Genomic DNA, 27,069 nt, shown 5'->3' with positions numbered 1-27,069 from the left:
TACATCGATGTGCGATTGAGGCCTGGCAAGCACAGAATGGGGAGTAGATAAACGAGCTTTTGAAAGTCAAGATCCATGTAGTGGTTGTAATCCCTCTTCAGAAATGCTGGAGATGCTTTTCCTGCTTGTTTATTTCACTGTGGAAGTATTGATTCAAGACATAAAAGACTGGATGATGACCAGCAGAATTGGTGCTGCATGGAGTGTTACAACACCACTTTATAATTTTTAAGAGTGACTTTCTGTAGAGTGGGTGTGAGTAAATATATTGATTATTCACACCATTACAGAATTTACATCATAAACGTGCACCACTTGATGCCTTTGCCACAATCTCTGTACTACTATGTTTTTTTCCCCCTTCTTCCATCAGAAAGTGTCCTGTTCTTCAAAGCAGCCTGTGCTTTTTCAAAGGAGTCACAGTGAGTGGAGTCTCTGTATATCCAGTAATGTTTGATAGGCTTTTCTTTCTTCCCCAAAACATGCGGTATAGCAGCATCACACAAAAAAGGAAATCTGTCAGTGTCACAGGTTTAGTGTGATGTTCTTTGAGGTAAAATGTTAGTCAAAACAACACTACGTGCCCTGCAAAACAATCCAGAAGATTCTTTTGAATTGTTGAAGAGAAGGTAGTCATCATTACACTCAGGTAATTGGGAGACATAGTTCATAAAAGATCACAGTTCATAAGCCCTTCCATGCATCCTTCATTAAGACCACCCGGTGGGAGTGTGTTAATTGATCTATATTTGGCATGGCATGTCGCTGTGCTATCAGCTCCCTTCACCTTTTGACCTTGTCGGCCATTCAGTTTGAGGCGTGTGGGTTAGTTAATTAGCTTGCCATTTGCGCATTCTGCAGTGTTTTGTGACTGGGTGACTGCTTGCCACATCCGTCGTCCGTGGCGGGTGTGTGACCAGCGTGCAGATCACACTTTTAATGAGTGTCTTCCAGACAAGAGACTTGGAGTCTGAATTCAAAAATATGGATGGATGGAAAGAACTGATTCCTCGATCACATTCTAATAATAGTGGCAGAGTTTTTTGTGATGGGAACTACTCCATAAAGTGTACAATTTTTATAATAAAGCTATGATAAAGTTGAAGTTTAGGTGCATGCCCTTGCCTTGAGATATACCTTCTGACACTTAATACTTATTTCCTCTATCCTGAAGGCCTTTTTAAGAGTTTTTGTGGATTTATTTGTTTTTTTTTTCTCTTTAATAGACTGCTGCCATTCGTTTTTAATGGAACTTTCTAGATTTTCCTTTTTCCTTTTTCTTCGTGTGTTCCTGATCAAATCCCGTTTCTCTCTTTTCCTAGAGTGTATAGCTGAGTCTACCTCTGTGTTTAATAAATAAATCATCTCTTTGACATAGATAATCAAGACAAAGGAGAGGTGTTATGTCTCTGCCAGAAATATATAAATATACAAGAAGCTTCAATATGCGGGGCTTTCGTTCGACTCATCAACAGAGTGAAAACGAGGCGAATTGAACTGCCAGGGAGCAGCCAGAAGTCAATGATAGCTTTTAATTAGATATGAAGCACAGACATTGCCACGTTGTTCTCCCCCAACATTTTAATCAATGTGTCACATTTATTCCGCCTCCAAAGCGCTGTCATATTTACATATCTCTGGAGCGCAGTGAAATCTAGCATATCGGTGGTGTCAGGAAGTCTCTTCTCTCTGAGATCAACCCCTCCCCTTACAAGTAGGAGTATGTCTGGAAAGATTCTCACATTTTTCAGGCTGGACACACAACTGTCACTCTCAGTAGAGGCTTACTCAGATGCAGATGTTGTTCTTTGTAAACGCTGCACTTGTTGGGCTCGCCCAAGTAGCTCACCTGGTAAGAGGGCGAGCCACATGTTAAGGCTGAGTCCTGATCGCAGCATCCTGGGTTCACACCGACCTCCGGCCATTTGCTGCATGTCATCCCCTCTCTCTCTCCCCTGCCTTTCCTGCCTCCCTCTACTGTGACTGTCAAATAAAGCAGAAATGCCCAAAACAAAACAAAACAAAAAAAACAAAAAACATTGCACCTGCATTGTGAGTCACTCTATCTTAAATTGGACCAAGCTTTGTGAATGCCAGTTTGGCTCTATTTTATGAACAGTGTCTGTGATGTCAATGCAGTAACTCAACAAATTTGTCTTTGCCCATGCAGGTGTATGTGTCATGACATGAAAGGCTAGCCATTCATTCATTAAATCGGATGAAGATTCTTGATATTAACAGGTTTCTGACATCAACAACAAAATGACATAGGGGCTTGTAACAAAACATTATATAATGCTGTATTTTGTAATGACTCTCCAAAATGTAATAGTGGTTTCCCTAATTTTGTAATAAAAACCCACATTTTGTAATAATGTTTTACATAATGTGGTTGTTATTTTATAATGCATGTTTTATGAATATAAAATTCCGTGCTTTATGTAATCTTGATTGTCTTCACTGTGATTAAGTATATCACCTGATTATTTGCTTAACCGAAATTGCACCAGAGTGCATTAAATTGCACTATTCTAAAATATAGTGTGTCATGCCCCCTTGAATCTTAGTCTTCTTTAAGAGTATACAACTGCAATTTGCAGACTCCAAACTGATCCCTCCAGGACACACCCACACCAGTCCAAGACACACACCCTGAGAGAGGTTAAATGACTGTACCAGTTATTTTGAATGATTCTCCATTTGCTACAATTTACATACATTTTACATAAAAATTTTGAAAATAATGCAGGGGTACAAAGGATTTCACAACACCTATAATAATACCTAAATTTTCAAAGCAATGCTCTCTCTCAACTAACAAAGTGGTGGCCATTTGTAAACTATAATTGATTGAACTGATAATTCGCTGAGTAAAGCAAACCCTTCAACCCCTTTCCTTGGGGACTCTTGGGGACTATGTTGGATCACTATGTTGGAGAGTTATTACAGAATGCAGTGTTACAACAAAATGTATTGTTACAGGGCTTTCGTGTTGGAAATTCAAGACAAAATTCCAATTTTCATTTATTGCTCAATAGTATTGTATGTCACAGTGGAAATGAAATGCTTCCCATTCTGCTCCTAATAATTGCTCCTCTGTTTGTGTATTTCTGTGTGTAGTCCAAGTGTGATCTTCTTGAATAATGCACACTCCTTTTATTTGACTGTCACATCAAAATGTAAAGCAAAATTTTTCTCAAAGGATAGTGCCCACAGAAACTGTTACCGTCACACTGTCTTTTTTATTTGAAACAAAAAATGCTAATCTTTTAATATCAAAACAGCTTGGGGACAAAGCAAGGACACAGCACCAAATAAAACGAGTTTCAGTGAACATGCAGATGCAATGTCTTTTCCACTGTCAACAACATGGCCTTCAAAAGATTGACTAGATGTGGTGCGCTCCAGGTGGGGATCCCCACTGGTTAGCAGTAGTTCAGTGCTAAGGGAGTACGTGGTTGTGGCTAAAGCTCTGTCTGAACTTGGGAAGGTTATTGAAGTTTCTGGAACACGATCAATACAGAGTGTAGACAGAACCTCTTTTTTTGATGGCCAAGGACACTCTTGGCTTGAGCTTCAAGCTAGCAGCAAGGGCTATCACTCAATGAGTTTTGTGACAAGACACCAGCCAGGGGATTTAGTGGAGAAACAAAGAACCGCTTTCAGTAAAGCCTTGAGAAGCATGGTGATGTTTTCAAGATGACTTAATAGGGAGCGAAGGATGGAAAGAAGGAAGGAAGAAATAAAGTGATATTTAATCCTTTCATTTTAGCTAATTGACTGCTGGGTTTATCCAATCAAGCGCTCACCTGCAGACCTTTCAGTGATGTTCCCCGTTAATTGTGCTTATTTATTGCTAAACCCTAATGGAGTGAACAGAGCATGAATACATACACTCTCCTCTTGCAGCACAAAACCTGACATCAGGATATTTGGTTTCGGGGAGATAGAGGGAGTGCTGATAATGAATTATAAAGGCACACTTCCATGAAGCTTTTCCCCTTAGTTAATAGAACTTAGCACTCAGCCCAGCAGGCTGATTTTAAGTTTGGGACCAGACCCAAGTCACTCAAGTCAGGTGTGTTTGGTTGATTGATAGAATTACATTGAATATAGTTGTGGTGGAAATTATTGTCTTTGTCAGGGGAACTCTTAAGAAAAATGTGACTCTTGCTTGTATTCCCACCCACACACACACACACATGCACATATGTACACACACAAATACTAACAAGTCGACTCTCCAGCTCAGTCTTATTATCTGGTGTGAAGAGCCATTTGCTGTTTCTCACATATTTACACACTGTCCATATTTTCCATTCACTCTTTCACAGATGCAGCCATGAATATTGATTGTAGTGCATTAAAATGGACCCTTTTCTCCCTTCCCATCTCTTCATCAACTCTCTATAACCTCAGAGTGTAAGGAGAGAAACAATGTGAAGTTTTTGCGGAGGCCCTCTGAGCTAATTAAGCACAGAGTTGCTGTCCTAGAGGAATGATCAAGATTCAGCTGCAGTCAAGAAGCTGCTAACAACATTGCTTATGCATGATTTTTGTCCTTCTAAAAAAAACAAGCAATTGGGAGTTGAATCTTGTCAGAATATTTATATTTATTTTCTTTCACCACTTGTGTGCTATAATGCTACGCTACTGCATTGTTACTGTACTTAAGTAGTTCAAGAAATGTGTGTGAAACTTAATATATTTTCCACCCAGTCAGCCACTGTTGTTTCCACCGGTTACCAGTCTGTCTCCACTGAAGTCATACTTTGTGTCAGTTATTGTGATAATCTCATGCTGACAGGCCATTGCCAGGCCAATCTGAGGGCTCTGCATGAGGGCTGTTATCCAGGGGTCATTTGGGCTGGGCCTTTTTGGGCCACTTGTCATGGGACACCAAACTATCTAGAGAGTTAGCTGTTATGCTTTGTGACATGATTATAAGGAACGGAATGGACATAATCCCTCATTTCCTGGACATGGTTTGTGTTTACCTGTGAAAAGACATCCCGGGAAAAGGAGAAATGCAGGTCTAAAATGTCTGAGGTGGGGCGGCCAGAGTCAAGTTACTCTGTGTTCGATATAAAATTGCATGAATGGTTTGATTGTGAAGAAGGAAGGCAACAAATTGAATCTCAAGTGAGGCTTGTGTGAGTGCCTAGAGTTTACATAGATTGAGTATTTAGGTTTCTTGAGTAACCTCTGTTTTCCTTGCTACTCTAAGCTACACTGAGAGCTGGTGAGGTTGCATATTGGCTCGGCTGTGTCAGCAACAGCCTTTTAATGAGACTGCATTATTGGCTGTGGACTGTCTACTACCTTTTACTCAACAAAACTTTTGCAAAAGTTACAAAAGTCTTGCATGTGGTGGAAGCTAAACAGAGGCTCAAACAATTGACAAGGGTTGCCTTTTGATAAAAAGCAGTCACAAATTAACATCATAATTAACATTATGAAACAGTCATTATGATGCTATTTCTTTGTTTTGCTCAGTTGGTTTGTCAAGCTTTCACAGTGATGTACTGTTGTAGTATTGTTTTTCTTATGATTGTATGTATGTGTTCTAGGGCTGGGCAATAAATCAATTAAATTGATTAATTCTGATGTATGTTTTAAATTGATACAAAAATGGCAGATTTGTAAAAGATATTGCCTGTTCAAATATATCATTATTACAGCCACTGAGTGCTCTCTCAAACAAGCTGCAATTCACTCACGACACCCAGCGTGCATGTCCATGCATGAATCACCAGTCCTATGCTCATGCCTGCAAAAGATTCCCGTTAGTTAGTAGTAGTACTAAGTGAAAAACAACAGAAATCTAGATTAAAATCTTGAATTGTGACATGTTTGAAAAAAAAAAAAAAACTGCGATTTTATTTTTTGGCCGTATCGCCCAGCGCTCATGTGTTCATGATAGAAATTTATAGAACCGCTGGCTATGTAATGACTGCCTGTATTCATACAATTGATTCTGATCACAGTTTGATTTGGACACATGGCTTACCAGATGCACTGCATATTGGCACGACTGTAGAGTAGATGTCCAAGTGGTGCCAGTCAGCCTGCAGGTCAATCAAGACCTGCCACAGATGTTGGCAGTTTTTTTTTTTCTCTCTAAGCGAAGGCTGGAGGCAGGCATGTGTATGGTCATGATGCCGGCTTGATACGAGGCTGTATATTGTGTGCTACACGCACTTGAGCATATCACATACACAACAAACGTTGATATTTGACAGCAGTGGGCTGCTCCATGGTCATTTTTATCACAGCTAATGTTTAGATGCCACACTTATCCAGCATTTAGGGAAATCTTTTAAGGCTTTTGGATTAAGAGTTGAAATTTGTATGGTGGACTATGATGATACCTGCCAAAGAGTCACAGATTGCAGGCTTATGGGTGTGGCAGAAAACTACGAGTACAAAAACAGTGGGAGTGGGCGGGTGTGGTGTTAAAGAGAAGCAGGTGCAGACCTCTACTGTAAACCCCAGATTTTTTCCTGTTTGTGTCACTTGTGGATCTTTGCTCTGTTGCTTTGCTGTGGTGCTTGCCTTTGGGTGCAGTGACTGGGGCAGCTCTTTGTTGTGGCAGCTGTGATAATGCTGCTGTTCATCATCCCTAAGCTGGCTGTGACAGAAGGACCTCTTGCACTCTGGCTCACTTGCTCTTTCTCCTTCTCTTTCTCCCTCTTTCTCTCCTGCCTTCAGTCTGTCCTGCTCCAGCCCAGTTCTCTCTGTTTCCTTCTTGCTTTCCCTCTTTCTCATTCTTTCCATCACAAGTCTCCATTTTCTATTGCTTTCTCCCCCAGCTCAGTTTCTATTCTCACTCCTCTCCATGCTCTCCTACACTCTCCCCCGGTACCACCAGTGTTAGCTCTCTTGAAGCTTGTGTCTCCAGTGTCAGTATATCTGTGTCAGTGTGTGAGGTGTGCCTCACTAATGAGCTGTCCAGCCACACAAAGGTGACAGTAATAAGATCTAATATAATATTATCAGAAAGAAGGCACTGTCAAGAGAAGACGGATTGTTGCCGGAGTAAAGGTGATTTTAATTAGATTTAACATGCTTGACACATTATGGAGACATGGACACACACACACACACACACACACACACACACACACACACACACACACACATGAATTAGTAGTCACATATGTCATTAGGAAAGAGGGACAGGATAACTCAGGTGTTGTTAGGCTACTAAGCATTATAACTGACAAACAAGGAGAAAGATTTCAACTTATGAAATTGTTCTCTGGTGTTTTTTAGAATTGGTTTACACAATGCACACAATGAGACTGAAATATATTTAGTCCAAGTGTCTTCCACTAACAACAAGAAAAAGTTTTGAATTTGCCAGTTTTGCAGTTTGGCTTAACGACAAAGTAGCCTAACCTCTTTAGGACAAATGGCGCACTTGTTACCAAGGCAGCTTTGTGATGGCTAAAGAAATAATTGAGCTACTCTGAAGTGTTGGCAGTGAAAATGTGAGTTATTAACTCTAACATGGCTGGCTGCTGACTGCAGATTGAGTAATAGAGACTCAAATCTACCTTTTAATAAGAATTATGTCCTTGTCATAGCTGGCAGGAATTCCACTTTAGGGATACCTAGCACAGTCAGAACTACACCTCTTTTAAACTTGAGTGGTTTTATTTTTTATTTATTTTTTATTGGTCTTTCTCTGTCATTGTCTTTCTTTGCCTCACTTGCTGGCTTTTCTTTTCCGTCACTCTTTCCTTTTTACTACCTCCATTCTTATCATTGTGTTCATTATTCTATCTCTAACTCTAATCCTTTGCTCTTTCTCTCCTGCACGACTCTTCACACTTCTGTCCCTCCTCTCTCCTTCCTTCCGCTCTCCTTTCTTCCTCTCTTCCTTCCTTCCTCCCTTCCTTCTCTCTTGTGCCCTCTCTCCCTGTCTCTCTTTCTCTCTGTCCTAGCAGTCCAGTTAATTGCCTCCAAAGTTCACTCTGTCTCTGGGCTAATGCAATTTAAGTAGGGTCGGAGCCCCTTCATCAGCCCAGTGCTGGCATTTCATTAAGTCTACTGGGGCGTTAGCTTGCTGGAGAGTTTGCTCTATCAGCTCATCATTAGTAATTAATACACTGATAGGATTAGCTGCAGCATGCAGCTAATGGCAAGTGGAGGCCCTGGTGTTGCCAATTGGGAAGGGTGGGTGTGATGGGGGCTGGGGTGGTCACTGTGAAGACAACAGTGTGTGTGTGTGTGTGTGTGTGTGTGTGTGTGTGTGTGTTTGTGTGTGTGCGTGATCTTTAAAGTGATTATTTGTGTGGTGAAAGATTTCAAGTGTTTTTATCTTGCATATTTACACGGCTATGTATGATCCAACATGACCCAGGCTCATTTAACTTCAGAGAAAACCCATTTTTTCTGTGGAAAAAATATTTTGATTCAGTTATTAATATTTGAAGCAAAATAATGTATTAACCCTTTTTGTGTAATATACCATTAAATGTCTAAATGCCAAATAAATAAATAAATTAGCCATCTAAAAAAAAGAAAAAAAAAATCCTCCACAGTGGACCTGCCTTTCTACTCTTTTTTTTTTGAGTGTGTGCTCAGATATGTGTAGAACTGCAACACTTTGTTAAATATTTGATTAGTTGCCAACTGTTAAATTAATTGCCAACTCTTTTGATAAGTCTTTGATTCCAGCTACTCAGATTGAAAATGTTCTGGTTTCCTTAGTCCTCTACAACAGTAAACTAAATATCTTTGATTTGTGGACTGTTGGTTGGGACAAAATAAGACATTTGAGGACGTCAGCTTGGGTTCTGGGAAATTGTGATCAACATTTTTCACCATTTTGAGACATTTTATAGACCAAACTAGTAATTGATTAATCGAGAAAATGATAGCTAAAAGATTAATTGATAATGAAAATAATTGTCTGTTGCAGCAGTATGTATGTGCTCATGTATGTGTTCTTGAATTAACATGGATGCCGGTATGTGCATGTGAAGGCTTTCCCATGCATGACGGGGGTGCTCTTTTCAGCGTTAATTACATCATTATGGGTGGGATGGATCTCCATCTGCTCAGCCATTACTCCTGTCCCACTCTGGGCTGACCCGCGCTGTGCCGCAGAATTAGATGCACACAGGCTAAATGGCCCTGCTAAATTATGAAGCTATTAGATATGGGAGGCTATTTTAGAACATATGTATTCACACAGAGAGAGGAATGGAGAGACAAAGGGAAAGAGGAACTGACATAGAGAGAGAGGGAGGGAGAGAAAATAGCAAAGCGAGAGATGAGAGATTTTGAAAAATGAGAGCAAAAGAAAGTGAACGAGAGACTGTGGACATAGAATGATAGAGTAGAGGAAGTTAACTTTTTTTGTCTGGCCAGTGTTTGAATGTGACTGTCCTCAGCTATTGTTAGAAGTTGATAAGATTTTTATGAAGCGTGATCTGACAGTGATGGATTTTGCCATGGATCATGCAGACAGATCAGGGAAATGGAAGGCAGGAATTTTTATGACGGTCATCAAAATCCTGCGGTCATACCACTGTCCCGTTTCTCTCTCAAACTTGAGATATTGTTTAGGCTTTGACTTTGTCGACTACCTGTTGCCATAAAGTCTGTTACAGTGTAGTATTACAACAGTATTTTTTTCTAAGGATTCATTCAGTAATGGTGAACCATCACAGCAAAATAAAACAGAAAAAATCCACCACTGTTTAGTAAAATGCTTATAAAATAACATGGTATTATATCATAATTTGCTTCTACAACACAACAAAATATAATTCTAATATTGAGAGGAAATGTTTTTGTTCCCGCGACCTACCCTGAAACTGTAAATGGGCCAAAGTGGGGATCAGTATGCTTTTAGTTCTTGAGGAGAAAAATTGCCCCAAGTTTTTAAATAAAAATACACAGAAGCTGCACGCTTTATTTCATTATCCTGTAAAGTATGTTACAAGGAAATCCCATTGAGACCTGGCCATGAAAGTGGCAAGACAAACGTCATACAACCATTTACAAAAGAAAAATGCAGTCAAAGTCAGATAAAATAGAGAGTAAAGTATTTTTTTTCTTCACTATGTAGTAGTAGAAAGCAGTATCACTCTAGCAGGCTAATGGGCCAAACCTTTTTAAATCAAACACAGCTGAGACGGCCCCTAATGAGAGTTTGCCATGAGATTCTTCATTAACAGTTTAAACTCTCTGGCTCTTTCAGCTTAATTTTGCAGTGACTTCCATAAAGAGGGAGCAGAATACATGAAGGCTCTTTTGCCAAATTCAGTTCTGTCCTTGGGGACACACAGCAGTAGAAATACTGACTGTGAAATTTCCACAAATGTTTTTACAGATAATTGTGAAGTAGACCTACAAGGACTCATAGATAAGAAGGTACCAAAGAAGAAGTTGATGGGTGGGCAGGGCAGGCCAGCCAATCCAAGCAGCCAAGATACGGTGATGAGTGTCCTAGTCTGCAAGACCTTAATACTATGTGATACAGCTTCTAAGACATAGAGGAACCATGTGATTACATACTGTGTAACATGACTGTACTTATTGCCAATAAAGTTGTGATGACGTTTTTTGTTGTTGTTGGGTGAAGGACTCTGTGACTGATTGGCGAGACTGTTTTTTGCTAAAGTGGACATCAGTGTCACAATAAATTCCTGCCGTTTTAGTATTGTAACTGGATAAGAGCATAATGTTTTGAAATGACATCACAGAGTGTATTAGGGAGTCCATTACCAGTGACACAATGAAATTCCAGGAATTGATGATGACTTGTGTGTGTCATTCCATCTGTACTGCTTCATGGAGTGATGTAATGTAGTATAAGTGCAAATGGACTTACCTAGAGCATTTTGTCTTTAGAGTTGATGGCTGGATCTGTTTGACAGTGACCTAGTTTTCTTGAACCACTTGGACACATTTGATCTCTACTAGGGATAGAAATATTGATGATAATAATACTAATAATACTAATACTGCTACTACTACTACTACTGCTAATAATAATAATAATAACAATGACAATAATAATGATGATGATGATGATGATGATAATGATGATGATGATAATAATAAAGATGGCGGCGCCCTGTCCGGCTGCGGCTGCTTCGGCTCCCGGTAACATAGCCACTTTATCGGTAATTTCGCCATCTAGTTCAGTGTTTTTAGCATCACAAATTCAGCGAAACAGTGCTAGAATAGTATATGACCGGCAGTTTATCATTAGTATTAGAAAATTTAGCAACGTAGACCCCGTAAACCCTGTAAGCCCAGAGACGCGGACCGCCCTACACAACCTCGGTCTGCTACGCCGGTCAGATCCAGCGGATCACAGAACAGCGGAGTCTCCCCCCAGCGCAGGCCACCCGCGGAGACATCGGAGGCGGTGCGAGAGGAAGCAGAAGCGCGGTTGTCGCGGTGGACTTACAGCTAAGCTAAAAGCTAACCCGTTCCGACCGCCGCTTCCATCAGTCCTGCTCGCCAACGTACGCTCCCTGGAAAACAAACTGGACTACCTGAAGCTGGACTTAATCACGAAACGGGAGACAAGAAACTGCTGCATTATCATTCTCACCGAGACGTGGCTCAACTCTTCTGTCCCGGACACCGCCATCAGCCTGGACGGGCTAACAACATTCAGGTCCGACAGGAGCCATGCTCTCACAGGTAAAACACGGGGAGGTGGTGTTTGCATTTACACTAACAACAGCTGGTGTAACAACGCTACTCTGGTCTCCAGTCATTGCTGTGTGGACATAGAGTTTACGATTGTGAGATGCAGACCCTTCTACCTGCCCCGGGAATTCACCAGCGTCACCATTGTTGCTGTTTACATTCCGCCCAGCGCTAACTGTAAACAAGCCCTGAGTGTTCTCTACCGCGCCATCAGCGACATGCAATCCACACACCCGGAGAGCGTTTTTATTGTTGCTGGGGACTTTAACCAGGCCAACATGAAGACTGTGCTTCCGAATTTTTACCAGCATGTGGATTTTGCTACTAGAGGGGAGAATACACTGGACTTGGTTTACACAAACATCAAGAAGGCATTCAGAGCAGCCCCCCGCCCCCACCTGGGCTCCTCAGACCACCTCTCTGTTATGCTAATTCCTGCATACCAGCCTTTGCTCACCAGGGAAAAGCCGGCTGTGAAGAAGGTGAGAGTGTGGCCTGAGGGAGCCATGTCTGCACTGCAGGACTGTTTTGAATGCACCGAATGGAGCATGTTCAGAGAGGCTGCAACAGACAATCAACACACCAATGTGGGGGAGTATGCTGCATCTGTGTCAGGCTACATACAGTGGTGCATGGAGGAGGTTACAGTCACCAAGACTATCATCACACGGGCCAACCAGAAACCTTGGATGACTAAGGAGGTGCGCGAAAGACTGAGGGAGCGCAATGCTGCATTCAAATCTGGTGATGCGACGGCACTCAAATCAGCGAGGGCAAATCTGAACCGTGCCATCAGAGTAGCAAAGCGCGCCCACAGTCAGAAGATCCAGGGCTTCTTCCAGGACCCCAACAACACCAGACAACTGTGGCAGGGCATCCAGACTGTCACCGACTACAAAGCCACACCCACACCCTGCCAGGATGACATCAGCTTCCTCAATGAGCTCAATAACTTCTTCGGAAGGTTTGAAGCTCTAAATAAAAATCCTGCGAGGAAGGCTACCCCCCACCCCGATGAACAGCCACTCAGGCTTGAAATCACTGCAGTGCGGAGAGCCCTGAGGAAGGTCAATGCACGGAAAGCTGCAGGCCCTGACAACATTCCAGGACGGCTGATCAAGGAATGTGCAGACCAGCTGGCCCATGTGCTCACAGACATTTTCAACATGTCACTGAACCTGGCTGTTGTCCCCCCATGTTTCAAGTCGGCCACAATAATTCCAGTGCCCAAGAAACCAGCCATCACATGCCTTAACGACTTTCGCCCCGTTGCACTTACATCCACCATCATGAAGTGCTTCGAGAGGGTGGTTAAGGACAACATCATCTCCATACTCCCCCCATCATTCGACCCGTTCCAGTTTGCATATCAGCCAAACCGCTCCACGGAGGATGCCATCTCCACTGCTCTCCACCTGAGCCTGGAGCACCTGGAAGGAAAGAACACCCACGTACGGATGCTGTTCCTGGACTTCAGCTCAGCATTCAATACGATCATCCCCCAGGACCTGATATGCAAACTGGAGCCCCTGGGCCTCAAAACCTCCCTGTGTAACTGGCTGCTGGACTTCCTCACCGACAGAACCCAGTCTGTCCGTGTGGGGAACAACACCTCCAGTGTCATCTCCCTGAACACCGGCTCCCCCCAGGGATGTGTTCTGAGCCCCCTGTTGTTCACCCTGATGACCCACGACTGTCGCCCCAGGTACAGCAGCAACCACATCCTGAAGTACGCGGACGACACAACAGTGGTGGGCCTCATTCAGGACGACAACGAACTGGCTTACAGGGAGGAAGTGCAACACCTTGTGGACTGGTGTAAGGTGAACAACCTGGTCCTGAATGTCGATAAAACTAAGGAGATCATCGTGGACTTCAGGAGATCCAGACCCAGCCACACACCCCTCCTCATCAACGACACAGCCGTGGAAGTCGTGAGCACTACCAAGTACCTGGGGGTGCACATCACCGACAACCTCGGCTGGTCACTCCACACCTCCTCCCTGGCGAAGAAGGCACAGCAGCGCCTGCACTTCCTACGGCGGATGAGAAGAGCCTCCCTCCCCCCTCCCATCCTAACCACCTTCTACAGAGGGACCATCGAGAGCCTGCTGACCAGCTGCATCTCCGTCTGGTCTGGGAGCTGTAGGGCCTCAGACTGGAAGTCTCTGCAGAGAGTGGTGAGGACGGCGGAGAAGATCATCGGGACCTCGCTCCCCCCCATCCAGGACGTAGCAGACAGCCGCTGCCTATCCAGAGCCCACCGGATCATTTCTGACCCCACCCACCCCCAGCATGGACTGTTCTCCCGACTGGCGTCTGGCAGACGGTTCCGCAGCATCCGCTGCAGAACAGCCAGACTCAGAAACAGTTACTTCCCCCTGGCCATCAGACTGCTCAATGCCAAATAACTTGTCATATGGACAATACATTTCTGTGCAATATATCTTTATGGAGGTATGGTTTCTTCAGGCCCAGGGTGTGTAGCCCAGTCCGGGAAACACCCCTGGGATGAGGAGAATTAATTACCTCCTATTTGTGCAATAACCCCCCCCTCCGCCGCCCGCCCGCCCAGCAGCTACGTATGGACAATACATTTCTGTGCAATATCCCTTTATGGAGGTATGGTTTCTTCAGGCCCAGGGTGTGTAGCCCAGTCCGGGAAACACCCCTGGGATGAGGAGAATTAATTACCTCCTATTTGTGCAATAACCCCCCCCCCCCCCCCCCGCCCGCCCAGCAGCTACGTATGGACAATACATTTCTGTGCAATCTTCCACTGTTAACACTGTTTAGTCAGTTGTTTTCTTTTTCTGTTGTTTACATTCTGTTCTTATTGCACTCATTATTATTTACATTGGTTATTCAGTTGTTTACGCTGCTCAGTCCGTTGTTTACATTCTGTTTTTATCTAGTTATTCTCAATTGCACTCATTATTATTTATACTGGTTATTCAGTTGTTTACACTGTTTAGTCTGTTGTTGTACATTCTGTTTTATCTAGCTATTCTAAATTGCACTCATTACTATTTAGCTCCTGTTTTTTAGCACTAGTTATATAGACCATATCATACCAGTTATATAGACTATATTTATGTATAATATTTATATTTATATATACCTAAACGGTCCCACAATTTCATCTCTGCTGTAATCCGGAAGCCAAGCAACGAAATTTCGTTGCCAAAATCTCACTGCTGTGTTTTTTTGTGCAATGACAATAAAAGAAGTCTAAGTCTAAGTCTAAGTCTAAGTAATGATAATATGATAATAATAATATGATGATGATGATGAGTACAATGAGGTCTTTTATTTATCCTTGAAGGAAAATTTTGCTCTCCTCAGTGAAGTCAGTAGTCTGGTTCCAGACCCGTGAATCACGCGTTCACTTTAAAAAGTTTTGAAGAAGTCTGCAGATAGAACCAGAGTGTAACAAGCTGACAGCTCAGTCTTGGTACCAGGCAAGGAGGTCAGAGGTCAGGGTCAGGTACACAGTAGAACCATCCAGTTGAAGGACAAACATTCACCATGACCATGAGATAATCATTGTGCCTTAGTTCTTTTGCCAGCTGTTGACCTTTTCCTGTGTGCCATCTAGGTTCTGCTTATGGATTACCTTGATGTGAAGAACAGCCGCAGCGCTGCCGAGCCCTCAGCTCAGCTTTCCTATGCCAGCACCGGCAGTGAGTTTGCTGCTTTCTTTGCCAAGAAAAAACCTCAGCGTGCCAAGCAATCCCTCTTCAAGTAAGGATCTCACTCTTCACTTCTCATGGTCCTGACTTCTAGAGATCATGTCTTGTGCTGATACAAATATTATCTCAGAAGCTCTGGAAAGAATAAGTTATACTGTTCGTAAGAGCCAGAGTAAAACCCAACATTTTGTTGTAGAAATTTATCTTTAGGCCTTTCATTAACTGTAGTCTCTGTAGTGCCCTCAGACTAAAATAGGTAGATGGATGGAAATTTTAAATTTAACATTAGGCCATCAGTCAAATCCATCCAAAAAGCCAATCCAAAAGGAAATTTAAATGCCACTTTAACAAATGCTATGCCTTAAGACAAAATTATGTCAAGTGTTGATTAAAAGCTGAAATAAGTCAGAGAACTGTAGAATCTAAAAGCAGAGGCAGCTTGAAATTTCTGTCCTGTCTGTTTTTGGCCTGACAAGAACAGTCAGGTCACATGAAGTTCGGACAACCATCACAAGCTGTAGTCGAGACTATGTACACCTTGATAGTATTTTGTAATGCTAAGCTATAAAACCTAAGGGCTTAAATGACTAAAAATGTAATAAATTAACATTATTCTGTTTCACTTCTCAAATCCAACCCTGCTGTTTCACCACAGCCACCACATTGCTCTCTGTTTCTTTATTCTGTTGTCTTGTGCTGCTTTGTTTATCATGCTGTTGTATTTTTTTTACCCACTGGCTGGATCTCCTATGTGTTTTAGATTTGAGTCATCTTCTCATGCTATTAGCATGAGCGCCTACCTGAGAGAGCAGAGGAGGGAACTCTACAGCAAGAGTGGAGAACTACAAGGTGAGCATGGGGGATGGAGGGAGGGAGGTTTGAAGAGAGGAAAGGACCTAGGCATGAGATGTAGAGGTGGAGAGGTAAAAGACATCTGAGCAGCTGGAATGGACACCTCCAAAGTGAGGGAGCATAGAAAGATGGTGAAGACAGGAAGAAAGAGATGGGAATTTTTAGAGAGCAGAAAAAAAGAATGGAAAGCTAGATGCTGAGCAAAGTTGGAAGAATGAGAGCAATATGGCAAATAAAGAGGAAGAGGGAGGAAGGTAGTGTTAAAAAGCAAAAGAGAAAATAGCACAGCAGGGTTGAGAGAATGATAGAATGATAGGGGGGAGTCGATGAGATACCTGAAAAAAAGAAACTACCAGAGTAAGTTATGGAGGCTTTTCTGTAGAGACACAAAGATAAAGAGGAAGTACAAATAGATAGATAAAGGAATGAGTAAAGAGGTGATGAAGAGATGGCCGACAGGTGTAGCTTACCTGAAGTGGGAAGAGGATAGATGGAGAAAGAAGTGAGGGCGAGGGTGTTTTGGTCGCCAAGAATGGAGGCAGGGAGTGGAACAATTCAGCCACAGAGTGATGGAGGGATTTAGAGAGATGGAGAGTTTGGATGGAGAGCATGAGGGAGCCTTAACCAGATGCGTTGAAGAGATAGGAAGGGCGAGTTGCAGGTCAGGAAGTTACACTCCTGAAAAGAAAGGCAGACAAAAAGGGAATTGGAGAGAGAGATTGAAAGGAAGCCGAATGGAGGGTGACTTTGCTGAATCCGCCTACAGGGAGAGGCCTTGAAAACCTTCTCTGCAGATAGCCGATGCATCCCCGCTACACCGTGTGCTCTTGTGCTCAGTTTTTACCTTGTGCCAGCACACACATGCACACACACACACACACACACACAAGCATAGTGAGAGAACTAGCTACACAGCCAGCCCCTGGAGACTCTTTGCTGTTCCTCTACTCCTACTCTAATTCTCCTCTCTCTCTCTCTCTCTCTCTCTCTCTCTCGCTCTCTCTCTCTCTCTCTCTCTCTCTCTTTCGCTCTCTCTCTCTCTGCCTCTCTGTTTCTCTGCCTAGCTCTGCGATGACCTTGAGGTTTCAATCAGCGGTGCCTGACAGCACTGTTTGTCTGCTAGTTTTTCTTTTTTCACACCCAGCTCCTCGTTGACATTGTCTGAATAAAACAGAGTAGGTAGGATACAGAGAGAGAGGTGTTGTCAACAACAGCAGAGTGCTTTTAATCCATAGAGACTACTCCCTAGTGCATGCAAAAATGGTCCTTTGACAAAAACTACATAATTACAATTTAGGATGAAGTTTTTAAAAGTAAATAATGTAAATAATGTTGCATCTCCTGATATTCAACTTAAAAATACACAGAGGGAAATTGACTTGACTAAGAACTCTAGCATACATTTGGTGATGAGCAGGAGAGGACATTTTAATACCTCTCCCTCAAGCTGTGCTTTCTTATTTATTTATTTGTTCATAAGAAATGCCAGTCACAGTGAGTCTGGTAAGCGTATGCAAAGTGAACTGTTTCAACTCCCCGCCCTGCCACAAAAAAGAACAGCATTGATTAACTCTGGATAAAGCAAAACCCCAAATGGTCTTCAAATAACAGCTCACTTTTTTTCTTCTTCCCTCTGTCAGCACCTCAGAAAGAAGGGGGGAAAAAATATTTTTTTGACTGGCTGAATGCCTCGGAGCGTTCATAAGAAGATGAGATTTCTCTGGGCTTTCATTTCGCCTGTCACAATGCGTAGCGCTGGCCACGAGACCAGGCCGGGGCCTGAATGGCTGTAAAGAGATTGAAGGAGTAAGAAATCATTTAGAAAGTGAAATAAGTCGACTGTGATGGAGGGAGGGGAGAGATGGATGGAGAGTAGGAGGGAGGGAGAGCAGGGTTAAAAGTCATTGTTTTCATCAGGGTCCAGCGAAGAAGCCATTAAGGGATTTCTGAAGGAAGAAATTAGAAAAATATGTATTGAGACGGTGTGGAAAGGGACTCTTTCTCTCTCTTCAAATTAAAGTTACTGTAGGGGGAGAGAGGGAGAGGAAAAGAGTTAGAAATGAGAGATTGAGTTGATGAGTTCCTCTGGCTACGGGATTACTCAACACTTAAAGCTTAGTCATGTGTGTCTCTTACTCTCTCAAGAAGAGTTTCCTAAACTCTCCTTTCTCAACAATCTGCTTCAAGTCAATGTAGTTATTAAGTCAGATGCTCACAACATAGCCTTGGAAATAGGAGTTTGATTGTTGGTTCTAAATCCAGCTATGCCCTGTTACCAAATGAATAAAAATGGTCATGCACTGAATCATGTACAAAGTCAAAACTACAAATGCTCTTGCAGCTTGTGCAAAAGCCCCTGCCACTGTAGGCCTGCTACTGGTATTTTTCTTTCATTGTTGATTAATTTAGCAATTATTTTTTCGAATAATCATTTAGTGTAGTGTGTCAAAAATAATAACAGTTGCTCATGGAAGCTTAGAGTCCAAAGTGATGTCTTCAGATTGTTTCTGTAATCTGACCTGCATGAAAAAAAAACAAAAACAAAAAAAACACTATACAATTTATTTTGTAATGATATGGCAGGAGAAAAGCAAGCAAATCTTAGCATCTTCATCTTAGTGAAGCTATGATCAACATATATTTGGTGTTTTTACTTGATGAATGACTAAAATGATTTATTGGTTTTCAAAACTATAACCGATATGTGGCTGAAAGGCAGTCTGTTTGAAAACGTCTTGACAGACGTTAAATATGAGTTGTTTTGTGGGGTTTCCCTGCCAGTCTCTTTTGAAATTTAAGTGTGGGGTGCATATTTTCCATTTTCTTGATTTACAGATATATAATATATATCTACATTCTGCTCCTAATGCACACCTCTGTGGTTACAATGCACCACATATCTCTCTGTAGGCTCCTAAATCTTCTGTGATTGGGAATCTGAGCAGCGGCGTTTGTGTAAAATATGTTTAATGACTTTGTAAGTTATCTGGACCCACAACATATCTTTAATGGATTTGAAATTAATCTGTAATATCTGTAGCCTGTGTCTCCCGAGTCTTGTATACGTGTATAAGGGCCCACCATCTATCTCATTACGCATAGGCATACACACACACACACACATACAGGGAGCTTAGGGGACTTAATTGCTTGCCTTCTCCACTGAAGCACATCCCGTACGCTTCAATTAATCCAATGCTTCATCTAAAGACTTCATTACAGCTCCATATGTAGCCACATCTGGATAGACAGCACTGTGTGGCTGTGAGGAAATGTGTGTTTACAACGTAATGCTTACACTGATGTAGGTGTACATGGGGAGGGAGCACAAGGTATGTGTGGCAGGAACATAATGTACAGTGTATGTATATGTCAGATCGGTGGCTGTGTGCTTGACTAAGTGTGTCCAAATTCATGTGTACTTCTGTGGGTTTGTGCACTCTCTAAACCCCCAGTATAAAATCACAGAGCCACATCCAGATTCAATCATGGGTCCCTATGAATAAATGATGAAAATAACACTTTCCCGGCAACGGATATGTTATCATACCCCCATATGCCTCTGTATGTCTCTCAACTACTAGGCTTTTACATCCTTGCCCTCTGCTTTTTATTGCCCCTCTATCGTCTGTGTAGGCGGCAGATGTCTCTGAGTGCCCCAGTGGTCATCTGGGACATGAAGTGTGAATATATCTCAATAACTACTGCGGTCCTGCACCACGCCAAGTCACTAATGCATTTACGTGCTTTTTGATTTTATTTGTCCTTGTGTTGCGGTTGTTCATTGTATTGTGTTCAATATTACCGTGCCCTGGGGCACTTTTGAAGTGACAACCTTCCTTTTTTGAGAGCCGTACACAAAGCCTTTTGGTACGCACGTCTCGCGTATGCGCATAAACAAACATACACACTTAAAAACTTCCCCGTCCCCTGCAGCCTCACAGAGACACACACTCTCAGTCCCAACTCTCTCCCACCTCTGACCTCTCTCCCATTCCCGGGATGTATTCATAATCAACTGTGTTCCAAATCTATTTCACACTTTCCCCATGTTCCTTTTGATATTCAAAATAGACTCATTCACCGGGTGTCCAGCAAACAAAAAGAACAGCCTGGCTGCTTCCCCCACTCATCCAATCTTGTTACAAATAGCTTTCCTTCTCCCCACCCTTTAATACCTAATGCATGGTCTGAGGTAGAGGGGAAAAAAAGCCAATGTTGTATTAGGGGCTTCTTGTTTATGTATAATAGCATTGTGTCCCCTGGAGAGAAGGGGGAACAGGGAGAGGAGGAGTGGAAAGTGAGTGACTGCTTGGGGCGACCAGAAGTGGTGTTTCTTGTCAAGCTGATTTGTACAGCACAATGGGGAGGGGAAGGAGAAGAGGTGCAAATGGAAAAACGTCTAGCGGGAGACGTGGGGGTGACTGTGGTTAGGGGGATCTGGGGTGGGGCTGGCAGATGTTGATAGCCGTGCGTTCAAAGAGAGGTGTGTATGCTTGTTTGTGCGTGCGTGAAGCAAAGCCATTGCTTTATAGAGTGAAGAGGGAGTAAGGGCTTATTCTTACCCAGTGTAACAGCTTACCTCTGCGGTCTGATTCTGGACACTAACTCCAAACGGGCATTGTGTTGTTGGTGGTGGCATGTATTGTCTTTTTGAGCACACTTACCAACTATCCAGATTTTCCCAGAAGATTTTCTCACTGCTCACCCAGAGTTTCATTCTCTCCTGGAAGATTTTCTCGCTGCTCTCCCAGAGTTTCATTCTCTCCTGGAAGATTTTCTCACTGCTCTCCCAGAGTTTCATTCTCTCCTGGAAGATTTTCTCACTGCTCTCCCAGAGTTTCATTCTCTCCTGATTTTCTCCCATACTTTGATCAGATTTCATAATCTGCCCATTCTATATTTGTTACAAACTGTAACACAAAAAAATCTTAGACCTGTACCACCACTGTTGTTGCCAAATGGCCAGTAAAATAAACTTGCACCAAAAATGCAGTGGCCATGGCTACAGAAAACACTGTTAAGCCAACTGTTTCTGTTTTTTGCCTTAATACTTTTAATACTTGTGACTGGGATGATTCAACATGTTATATAATTTAGACAAAATAAGTTTAAATCATATTTAACGTCTTGTTGAACTTGCATAAAATCCAGACAACATTCTGTTAGTAGAATTAAAAAAAAAAAAAAAAAAAAAGTTTAGCACCCGATTCCATTTGGCATATGTGTAGTCCTCATATGATAATTTGTTAATTTTAATCAGTTGTAGGCATGTGTGAGATGAATTCCTTCCTTTTTCATCGTTAAAAAGAGCTTACACAGTGAAATGATGGACTGTGTTATGAATTTGTGTTTTGCAAATACAGTTAGTTCCAATGAGAAATAAAAAGATTTAGCTTGTGTGCTGTACCATGAGCCACCAAAAATCTCCCTAATTGTGGACTTAAGGTTGTTTTGAGAAAGGCTTGGAACTTCTCCTGAGATCAAAATATCCCAAAGTCATCCTATCTCCAATTCAATTCAATCAAACTTTCTTTTCTTACTTATTTAGATACAGTATATTCTCATCAAAACTAACCAGGGGCCTTTAACTGCCTCTCTCAGATTCCTTAGTCTTACTCTTGGACACAGTTTGGCATCCACCAAGGCTCTTAAATCTGTTTTTAATATACAATCACTCACTTGCCTTTTCAGCCATTCAGTCTCTTCTTCATTTGTTGCTGGTGTTCAAGGATAGCAGTCGTTCGCTCATCTCATACAGCGATCAATACTTGACTTCCGCCGACCTTGCAATTATGATTTATCATATTTATAAATGGAACCACAGATGGAATTGAACTTCCTTGGAAGAGAAGTCAATAATTATTAAGGGATTATATTGCTGGGTTGTTTTAGACACATGCTCACTTGTGATTGACCTCTCTCTGTCTCCTTTCCTGTCTCTCTCCTTCTTACTCTTTTTCTTCTGCAGCGACGTTCTGTCATAATTTCATGTTTCATGCTCAGCTTTCTCATTTTCTTTTCTTTTCTTTTCTGACTTGCTCTACCGTAATTGGAGATTGACATATTTACACACGGAAGAGTCTTTGCCTAGGTGTCTAAAAATGGAATATTCATAATAAACAGATAATGAGAAAATTAAATCCTGTCAAAGTAAACAACTTGCAGTATGTACTATGTGTCACCCTGCTTAACCACATGGACCTGTATCTGTTGAATGTTAATCAAATGGTTTCTGTGGTGTAGACTGAAATCCACTATTTATATTCTAGGTTGTTAGAGCAATAGGACAAGACAAAATAACTTGAATGAGTCAGTCTCCTTTAATTCATTCATAAAGTCAAAGTCCCCTAAATCTTTTAAACTTTAAATTAAATCTTTTAGCTTTAAAGTGAAAATGAATATAACTGGCTAGTCTCCATGGAGCCAATTTCCTTCTTACAAACGGTTGCCCTTGCTTGTTGGAAGTTTTGCAACAGATTAAAATTGATAGGCATGAATTATATGAGTTAATATTGTATTCACTAATAATTCACAACTTTGTTGTAAGTCTCTCCAGGGCCGTCCTTTTTCTTAATGCATCCCCAGAGTTGAGGGAGCTTAAGTTTTACAAATACAATATACGAACCACCTCTTGATCTTCAAGGGAATTCTGGCTTGCAGGTTTTGACATTTACCCGTTCTAACGCAAAGGAAAGAGGAAGAAAGAAAGGGTAAGCCCTTTTCATGAAGTCTTTTTTTTTTTTGGATATAGAATATCATCAGGTTCAACAGTTCAGTTTGATAGTGTCCTTATTCCTAGTGGGATATTACCCACAATGCTGTGTGTGCTGAGAAAGTGACATGTCACCCCAGGATTGATGAGTGCTTTCATGTTGGCCTGACATGTGTATAACATGCCATCTTTGTGTATATACTACATATGATATGAGTGTAAGTTAGATCATATGACATGTATGACATGCTGCAGTTGAGGCCATAGACACACGTTCTGTGCATCACAGGACTGTCACTGAAAACCCCATATCTGGAAAATGACATGTTTCTCCTCTTGTTCTTGTGCCAGAGCTTTTTCAGTTGCTCAGCAGCGACATAACTGGGATTCTAGATAAAATGCAAGGTACCTCTGTTACATGACAGGCTATTACACTGAAAAGCCTTTATTTGTGTTCAGCATGAAAGTGAATATTCTGCATATTGTGGTGCACGCACACACACATACACTCACACACACACACTCAAACACACACATACACACACCAGTGCAGAAGTCTTACCTTATTGTAGCCATAGTGTGTTTATTAGCTTGAACACATCATGTTCAATTTTCCCTGCCATACATTTCAACAAGGATGATGATAATATTTAAAATAACATTAGATACGTGATTCCCCTCCCGTCTTCCTCTAATAGCCACACACACACGCACACACATATATACACACACACACACACACGTACACACAGATGAAGGCACGATGTTCTCATTTGCGCTGGGCCCAGTGATTGAATTAGCTGTGGTGTTGAAATGAGATTGGAGCAGGGAGATACTATGGGAAATGTTCTGTGGCTTGTTACAGTAATATCAGGTTTTTATTGTAGCATAACAAACCAAGCCCCTGGTTAGGGAACTGATGGATAGAAGAGTGGTGGATAGTGGTGTAGAAGACACAGAGGAGGTTGTTGAAGAAAGAGCTGGCAAAGCAGTTGTATTATATTGGGTTATCACTGATACTAAAACTGCCAACATTTGCCTCAAAGCTGTGATGTTATGGGTATGTTTACCCACTGGAAAGGGGTGGCTTTGTTATTTGTAGAATCAGTGCTAGTGCAATGCACGCTGCACCCTATTACAGCGGTACTCAAACTTTGTCATGTTCTGGACCTTCATGTTGACTTTCATTTAGCCACAAATACCCTGTATGAAGAGATTTTGCCCTGGGACCCTGATATGAATAGATATTTAGGTTTGTGTCAAGTATTAAATTATTTAGATGTCATATTAGAACACTAATAATTAGATTCAAAGTGGTGAGATTAAAACATAAATAATTATAATCTCTCCATTTTTTTTTCTGTTAAATTTAATTAGTGAAACTAAACTATTTTGCAGAGGACCCCCTGGAAGCCCCCACTGAAAAAAGCGTTTCTGTTTTATCAGTGTTTCTGTTTACATTCATTTAGCTGTTGTGTTCATCCACAGCTAGTAAAATGGGGACAACAAATAAATATTTATCTAAAAAACAAGCTTTCACCACCTATGAGAACTGATCTTGGAATGGGCTCCAGAGTGAACCTGGGTTTCAGAACCAACATTATTCCCACAATTCCACAGGAAACACTGCATTTACAAAAGCAGTTCATTACTCTTGTGTTTGATTAAGACCACATGATTAAGACCATGAGAAATCTACTGTGATTGCCAGCAGAATAGACTGTAAGTTACCACAAAGTGCTGCATATATAGACTGACACCCTGGCTAGGTGTCATACAGAGATGATAAAAAATTCAATGTGATGAGACAACAGAAGTGGTAAAAAAATAGAAATGACTGGGTGTTGCTGAGGCAGAGGACAACGAGAGGAGAATAGAATGAGGATGTAATAGTTGACAGAGTGCAGACGCTAAATCACACAGACAGAGAGTGAGAAAGCTGTGTGTACTTTACCAACCCAGGGCTAATTTTAATCAGCATTGGTCTTGTCATCATCGGCGGCTTTGACTGTCACCCCTGTGTTTACCTTTAATCTCAGACCTGCTGATTGGAGAAGATGGGGGAGGGAGGGAAGAAGGGAAGGAAGGGTGCAACAAGGGCAAGGGAGGCTTGAGGCTAGAGACAGAGCACAACAGAACAGAAGCAACTACAGTGGAAGGTAGACAGGCAAACGCACACACACACACACACACACACACACACATACACACACACATGCACCTCTGTTACCATCCCAGAGTGCAGCAGGTTCATCAGGTGAAGAACAGGAAACACATGTCTGCTGTCTGATTCCCTGCTGGGTCCAATCAGGAGTGTGTTGACACTTCTCCCAGTTTTCCAAACCCTTTCATGTACACATGCACACATGTACACACTAATAATGTCTCCCAGATCTTTGACAGATTCAACACACCTTTGAGGTAAAGACGGTTTTTATACACTCCGAGTTTGGAGTATGCATGGTTCTGCTGGATTTTCTTTGAATCTCATACAATTATTGTGGGGTGGTGTGTCTCAGGAGCTAGAGCAGTTGTCTGGTGGTCAGAAAGTTCCTGGTTTGATCCCTGGCTCCCCCTGGAACTATTTAGGGGAAAAATAACTTTTGTTCCTTTGGTTATTGCACCAGTCAACAGCACATAGTTCCATTAGCACATGCTCTTCTGAAATTGCCATAATTTTTCAACCATCAGTTTCACATCATCTTATAACTATGTCTTCATTATGAATGTGCCATATAACAATAACACTAATAGTCCAGTTACTCATAAAATCAAGTCTGGTAATACTTGGAGTTTAGCCCGCGCAGCACTGCCCTCGATGTTCAAAATACTGTGCTGTTCTCTTTTTTCTGTTTCACAGTAGTCAGTGGCCTTGGTGGGGCTTTCTCTGTCTATAGGCTTTGAATGAAATTATACATTGTACATACAGTGTATCAGCTAATCTATGTTCTGTGTCCATTCTAATGATACAATGTTATCTGTTCATGCAAAGCTTTTCTTTTAGTTCTTATTTCAATACTTGATTTTACTTTTCACCTCTTTCTCTTCAATGTGTTTTCCATTTTAGTCTTGGATTTTATGTATTACTTTTTCAATCTCGTACATTTGTATTTTAAATCCTTCATGACATGATAGAAAGCACTATGGGTCAATTCCTTTTGTTTTTAAATGTGCTACATAAATAAATGTGATTTGACCTGACAAAGCCCAACCAAAGCCATTGACTGTTAAGAGACACATAGTCTCAACCCTCTTGAATTTGTCCACAGGTATCTGCACACCATGTTGCATTCACTTGAACATGGATATCCAACTTATTAAATTTAAATTTCTGACCAGCAAAAACATGTATTTTTAAAATTAGATTGCCCAAAATGTGGTCGGCAGTTGGGTTACAGCTGCAACCCCATGTCACCCCCTAGATCCACCATTGGCTATAAATCATGTAATCTTATTGGGATCTAAATTGCATTTTTAACTTATGTATTCACTTGGAGAAGCAGGGACAGGTGGTGAAAACGCAATTAAATCATTTCTTATTTAATTTTCCAAATTTTGGAAGAGCCTCTGCAGGTTGATGCAGTTGATTTATTGTTTATAGTTGTTTGGAATTAGGATTCTGACTAATGTATCCCGACTGTGAATCTGTGTGTTACTGAACACGATGTAGAGTAACTTTGTGGCATAATGTAGATGTATAGCACTGTTACTTTCATGCAGACTAAAGCTTGGGCAGTGTTTGATCTCAGCTTTTGGTATTTTCTACACAAAGCAAATTTTCACATTTTTCCAGTTCAAAACATTGCCACCAACTGTCGGCAGATTGAAACTGCACTGACACGCCTGACCTTTGGAAAGACAAACAACATACATTTCCAGCTGTTCAAAGTTTTTTCAAAGATGTCCTTTGTTTAGGAACGTACTTCCTAATGTCTCAAAAGAGACATTCTGCGTAATTAATAACCGATCTGGTACTGGAGTGCATTGTCGCCATCTCACCGCTGACAGATGTGCATTCATTAAAACCAAGACCACGGAGACACACTGTGTGCCGCAGTGACACTTTTAATAATTAATCCAACTCAATTTACACCTGAATTTATTTATTTATATTGTCATTTATTTATA

General features: G+C 41.7%; 1 protein-coding gene across 1 annotated transcript in view; it reads left to right on the top strand.

Moving 5' to 3' along the window:
- Positions 1–27,069, top strand: part of exoc4 (exocyst complex component 4) — a 137,285-nt gene that overhangs the window by 23,241 nt on the left and 86,975 nt on the right. The window contains exons 9-10 of the mRNA XM_030045766.1: positions 15,281–15,426; positions 16,135–16,223. Of these exons, the coding sequence (XP_029901626.1) occupies positions 15,281–15,426; positions 16,135–16,223 (235 nt within the window). The remainder of the gene's footprint in view (positions 1–15,280; positions 15,427–16,134; positions 16,224–27,069) is intronic.

The sequence above is a fragment of the Myripristis murdjan genome, chromosome 23 (assembly GCF_902150065.1).
Source record: "Myripristis murdjan chromosome 23, fMyrMur1.1, whole genome shotgun sequence".
Classification (NCBI taxonomy): Eukaryota; Metazoa; Chordata; class Actinopteri; order Holocentriformes; family Holocentridae; genus Myripristis; species Myripristis murdjan.
Note: the sequence above shows the minus strand (reverse complement) of the source record. Positions and strands in the feature narration are given on the sequence as shown.